Consider the following 6,000-nt stretch of genomic DNA (forward strand, 5'->3'; position numbering starts at 1 on the left):
TTTCTCCACAGAATACAGGTTTTCTAGGGAAGATGATAACCAGAGCTGATGCTTTCTCTGTAGCTCACGAGGTTGTTTCTATTGACTAAGGCAAGTATGTCTTTTGCTTCCTAGGTACATGTCTTGGCAACCTGCATCTGAGCCCACGACAACCCGTAGGAGCGACAACTTGGCTTCAGACAGTGCGTACACCCAGCTTGGCACACGTAAGATTTTTCGAGAGGCTTACCATGTTTTTGAAAGCTTCCCTCGACTTCTCTGTTTCTCAGGATGGTCCTGGGTAGGTCAACCTGTGAAACTTTGGAAGCTGCAGTTTAGAAAGCCACAACTTGCACCACCACCCCGCTAAATTCCTAGCCGTTGGCTTGTCACAAGGCAAGCACAGCCTTTTCTTTCCCAAGCTTTTATTAGTGCTGACGTGAGACACAGAGTTTGCTCTCTATTCACACCCCGAGCATCTTCCTCTCCATGTGTACGTCAGTAGAGGTGAGAACGTCCACAGCAGAACACTGCCTTCAGAAGTAAGCTACCCGGAGGGGAGCGGAGGCGTGTCTCTTAATGCCTTGCTTTGACTTTCGATGAGTTAAATCACAGGCTGAGTGGCAAAGAAAACTTAAGTATTAAGTAAGCTCTCTGTGACTATTCCAGCTGCGTGACTTTTTTTTTTTTTTCCAGAAAACATTGTCATCTGCTTTTCAGTACCATCACGTCTTTAATAAATTCAGAAAGCAATATATATTTTTTCAAATATGTACATTTGAAAAAGAGATAGATTTGAAAATCTCCAGAACACCACAAAAAAGACCAAGTCAGCTTAATCTTAGTTGAAACTTCTGCATTAAAAAAAAAATCAAAAAAAAATCCAATACTGATGCAATATTTAAACACAACAGGAGGAGCTATTGCGTCAAAATAGCTGCTACAATCATCCTTTTAAAGCCTTGTGCTTTAAAATCCTTGCTGAGTTTTCAACGATAAAAAGGCCTTTACTATTTGAAACAGGCTGTATAAAACCAGAGGATCTTCATCTCTTCTAATTAAATAAGTCCTATCAGATAAAACAAAGCAAAAGCAGAAAAAAAAATAAGATTGCAAAGAGGACTGCAATATAGTTTTCATAGTTTTTAAGGAACTGCTTTGAATTTAAAACTTTAAACTGCTGGATATCACTAAACAGCCAGTTCTTGCAGGCACTGCAGATTTATAAAAGCCATTTAATCTGTCAGCTCTGACTCAAGATTGATACATTTAATGGATACATTTAATATATACATTTGCTTAGAGCAGCCAAAATGATGTAAATCAAATTCTAGGAGATTTAAATGTCCTAAAAGAGTTTTGCGCTGGCTTCATCAAAACCACGTAAGATTGACCCACGTTTACTAAACACGTGAACTTACGCGTAGACCAGGCTCAGATGTACGCATTTTCTTTTTGAAAAAGAACATTTAAAGCCTTTCATAATTAACATTACAGAGCAGAATTCTGATTTTGTTTCAGTTTCAAATATAAAAATGTTTCTATTTTGCTGAAACGTAAATCAATGGAGATAATTATCAAAATATTCATATTTATCACATGAAACATTAGTGTGGATTTTAAAGAACCGTGGTTTTGTTTCATTGGATGACAACTTACAGACAGGGGTATTGAGCAGAATGCGTTACACTGTAAATCTCCACAGGTCACGTAATCTCTTGCATCGAAAAGTAAGCGCTCTGCGAACATTTACTCTCTTGGTATGCTGCATACGTTGGGATAGCTTGAGCTTGACTAAAAGTTTGCTACTGCAAATAGAATAGCCAAGCTGCTTAAAGCATGTTCAGGAAGCTGCGTTCAACACTGCTGCTAGTATTTTTCTATTAGGATTTGAAGACTGTTCTCATATGGCTAAAAAACTAGCATGGCCTGCCATTTTAGTTTCTTTACTGATGTTTACAGCTCATGTTATGACCAATGACTCAGAAGGTGGGTCAGCAGAGGCCAAAACTCCTTTTAAGAAACATCCGGGCACAAACGGAACCACGTGACATCTTCGGCACCTACTTCTAAACGGGTAAGATTCGGAGAGCAAGGGGAGATTGGACGCGAATGAAACCCTCAGGCGCTCCTAGAGCTGGATCTGTCCCAGAAATGCTATAATGGTTTGCTGCGATAGTGGGCAGACCAGACTCAGTGACTCAGGTGGCCCTTTTTGTTCTTGTGTTGTTCTATCTCACCCTAGCAGCAAGGGCAGTATCACAAATAAATTAATCCTTAAGAGCTAGAACCCGTCATTCCTTCTAACCTGACAACATGCTTGAAAATAACACTGAGTGGTTCCACTGAAGTCGATCAATAAAACGTTTCATTTTTTTTCAGGCAGATCTTCAAAGATACCGGGGATCTAAAGGTGCAAATTGACATCTGAAGTATCCTGCTAGGAGCTACACCTCACCGCCTTTAGCGAAAGCGAGCTGCCTGGATGCTGCAGCGGTTCTGTAAGCACGTACCTTCACCAGACATTGCCCGGTGCCTCCAGCGCTCTGGTCCCAGGTGACTTACGTTGGCCCACTGCACTGCTGAGTAACTTACCAGCTGGATGGTTTGCAGGCAAAAGCATAGGGTTAACGAGATCGGGCCTCAAATGTGCCTCAAACAGCTTCTCTTGCAGTGCCATGAGGTTGCTGGTTTCTTAAAAAAGGCTTACAAACTCAAAAAAATCCGCCCTGCGCGCCCTTCCGTACCATTGCTTTTAATGAAACTTGCTTACCTCTTGAGTCTGTACATTTTTATTTGTTTTTACTAAAAAGCAAGTTATTTCGTTTGGCAGGATCTACATACTCACAACTTTTTGCTGAAAAGACATATTACAACAGCATGTTTCAAATCAAGAGCGTCCCAAGCAGAACAACAAAAGGAAAAAAAAGTGCTTTAACATTGTTTTCAAATATTTATTAGAACAACATATGAACTTTTTTCATCCAAACAGTGATTCTGCCTGCAGTATCTGTAACCCAGTAGCCACGTTACCCCAACTTGACAGTTAAATAGCAGTGAGTCTGAAAACCCAAACAATCCTCCCCCTCCTTCCCACTAGGCACTTTTGCTATTGTCTGGGAGCACAAATAATTTTATTAATAGCTTAGCTAGCAAAAGTACAAAGGCACCAACAAGAAATGTGTCACTGTGCTGGCACAGACAAACCCTTTTTGTCTGCTTTAGAGAAACGCTCCAAGAAACCAATTCGGGATCTGAAACTACAATCACCGCTAGGACTCCTTCTTCTTACTATAAAAGTCTGCATCAGCATTCTCAGGATCTGACATCAGCCTTTTTGGCTGGCTCTTGGGGTTACGATAGCTCAGAGTCACAGATAAGCAAGCCTGGAAGAGTACAAATCCTGCCAGAATAGTGCCCGTCTTTCAAAACGCGAGTGGGAATCACAGCTTTAAGTCACGTAGTAGAACAACGTTTAACGCGCGTAGAATACATGCCGTTACAAAAGGTTAGGAAAGGTAATAGAGGGCCCGAGGTCTCGCCGCGAAGGGGAGCGGCACCACGAGCAATTTCAGCCTCTGCTACACGCGGGTCCGGACGCGGCTAGCGAGCACCACGCTTGCTCCCACGTTGGCGGCGGGTGAGCCGCAGCAGAGCGGGCGATACGTAAACCGACGGCAGGGAACCGGAGTACGAGAAAGCGCACCTCGCTTCCTAAGCGAAGACGAGCGATGTAGCGGGGTGGGGTGGGGTGATTTTTTTAAATACGGGCTATTAACTTCGCCGTACCTCTGACCTCCCGGCTGACGGAACCGCGCTATTCGTTTAGGAAGTCGGCTCGAATAAATAAGTTTTGCCGGGGCGAAGGACGACGCCTTCGCTCGAGGAGGGCGCTCCTTCCAGACGGAGCCCGGGGCTGCGCCCTCCGGCGCCTCCCGGGGCGGGGACGGGGCCGGGCGGCCGCGGGCGCCGGCCGAAGCCCCCCCCCCCCTCGGCGCCGGCGGGCCGGGGTCCCGTCTCAGGCGCGGAGATAGTCGTTCTTGAGGCGGCTGAGGCGGGCGCCGTGGCTGCGGACGGTGAGGGCGAGGAGGTCGTGCTTGTCCCGCAGCCCGCTGGAGATGTGGCGGGTCTCCCGCAGCAGGGCGCGGGCGTGCAGCAGCAGCCCCAAGAAGCTGTCGCCCAGGCGGGCCTCCTCCCGGCCCCCCTGCTCCTGCCCCTGCCGGAATTTGCCCTCCAGCTCGCTCAGCGACCGGTCCGAGCTGGAGTAGGCGTCGCTGATCTGGGCGGACTCGCGGCGCAGGTAGGTGCTGTAGCTCTCCTCCCCGTCCAGGTCGTAGGAGATGCTCTTGCCGATGCCCTCCAGCACCCGGCCCGCGTCCTCCACCTGCCGGCCCAGCACCGTCAGCTCCTCCCGCAGGCTGAGCCCGCCGCCGCCGCCTCCTCCTCCTCCTCCTCCTCCTCCGCCCGCCGCCGCCCCGCACCGCCGCTGCTCGCTCACCCTGAAGAGCAGCTGGCACCGCTCGGGGTCGTCGTTCTCCTCGTAGTCCCCGTCGGGGACGAAATAGTGGTGCAGGGTCCCGTTAGACATCTCGGGGTACAGCGGGCCCTCGAAGTACCCGCGGCAGAGCCCGCACACGCAACCCAACCACAGCAAGAGCAGCGCTGCCGGCATGCTGCCGCGGCCGGCGGCGGGCAGCCTTAGGGCCGGCCGGAGCCGCGCTGCTCCCGCCCCATGGAGCTCTCCCCCCGGCCCCGGGCCGCTGCTGCCGCCGCCGGGCACGGCCGGCTCCGCTCCGGGCCGGCTCGGGTAGAGCGGCCGGCGGCCTGGCGGCGCTCTGGGGCCGGGGGCCGGCTGCACCGCCTTTAAAAGCCGGAGGAGGAAGCGGCCCCCGCGCCGGGCAGGGCAGGGCCGGGCCGGGCCGCCCCCCCCCAAACCCGCCCCGGGCATCGGTCGGCGGGTACCGCCCCCGGGCATCGCCTCCCGGCATCGGCCTCCCGCCGCCCCTTCCCCGGGGGTTGTCCGGCGGAGCACCTCTCCCCCCTTACTAAACACCCCCTCCCCAAACCTGGAATCGCTCAGCTTTTCTCGTTTTCCCGTTTGAAACGACCGCTTTGCGGAATCGTCTGCGTTTCAGAGCAGCTCCCGGTGCCCCTCGGTACAGGCGGGGTGCGGGGCAGAGGGAGCCCTCGAGGCTGCGGACGGGCTCGGTGGCTCAGGCATCGCGCCCGGTCACCGATTAAAAACCTCGCAGGTTCGAGTAGGAGGTGTAACGCAATAAACCCGATAGGGCGAAGGTGGGGAAAGGAAGCGCAAAATCTGTTCTCAAATGACATGGCAGATGCGTCTGACGAAAACCCAAATACGGTTCGTCCTACGGGGCTGACTATGTCGAATTTTGAGCGTTTCTCTTTCACGAAACAGTGTTCCGCGTGGATCCAGTGGCTGGGTGACAGCAGGGTCAAACCTTGCACGTAACTAGTATAAATCTGTCCTTACTGTTTCTGAGTTGTCAAATCAAGGTGAGATCACGAAAAGAAAGGGTCCGTAAAGTTACCAGCAGCTCCTTTCACATCATCTTTCCCCTTTCATGGGAAAAATCACCAGCTAGCAGAGATTATACCAAATCCCGCAGTCATCCGGAGTTAAAACTCCCACCGCTGTTCGGGAGGGCTTTGCAGGCAAAAAAATATTTGTATCGCCTCTTCAGCGTAAATATCTTAGCTATCATCCTGATACTTTCTGCATGTCGTAAATAACTATGGGGCTTACAGTTGACTTTAGTGGGAAATAGGCCAGGCGCTTATGTTGTATCTCTGCTTTTTTCACTGTTACGCTCGGCATTGTAGATCAGAGCCTTATGGGGCTCAGGGAGCTTTGGCTCTACCGTTTCTTATGCTGCCATGACTTTAGCCCCCTACGTTTCAAACGCGGAGTCTCGAGCCCTTCCCTCTCGGCGCCTTTGTTCGGTTAATCATAAACTATCCTGCCTCTGGGCGCAAGTGAAGCAAATACCTGCTGTA

The 6,000-nt window shown here is 50.6% G+C and overlaps 1 protein-coding gene across 1 annotated transcript; it reads right to left on the reverse strand.

Annotated features, from left to right (window-relative positions):
• Nucleotides 1-2,755: 2,755 nt before the first annotated feature.
• Nucleotides 2,756-4,737, reverse strand: FIBIN (fin bud initiation factor homolog). The gene is made up of 2 exons (XM_030039367.1): nt 3,979-4,737; nt 2,756-3,925 (listed from the first exon to the last, which is right to left on the reverse strand). Exon 1 carries the CDS (start codon nt 4,649-4,651, stop codon nt 3,998-4,000), a length of 654 nt encoding a protein of 217 aa, XP_029895227.1. The 5' UTR covers nt 4,652-4,737; the 3' UTR covers nt 2,756-3,925; nt 3,979-3,997.
• Nucleotides 4,738-6,000: the final 1,263 nt, after the last annotated feature.

Source organism: Aquila chrysaetos, chromosome 16 (assembly GCF_900496995.4).
Source record: "Aquila chrysaetos chrysaetos chromosome 16, bAquChr1.4, whole genome shotgun sequence".
Classification (NCBI taxonomy): Eukaryota; Metazoa; Chordata; class Aves; order Accipitriformes; family Accipitridae; genus Aquila; species Aquila chrysaetos.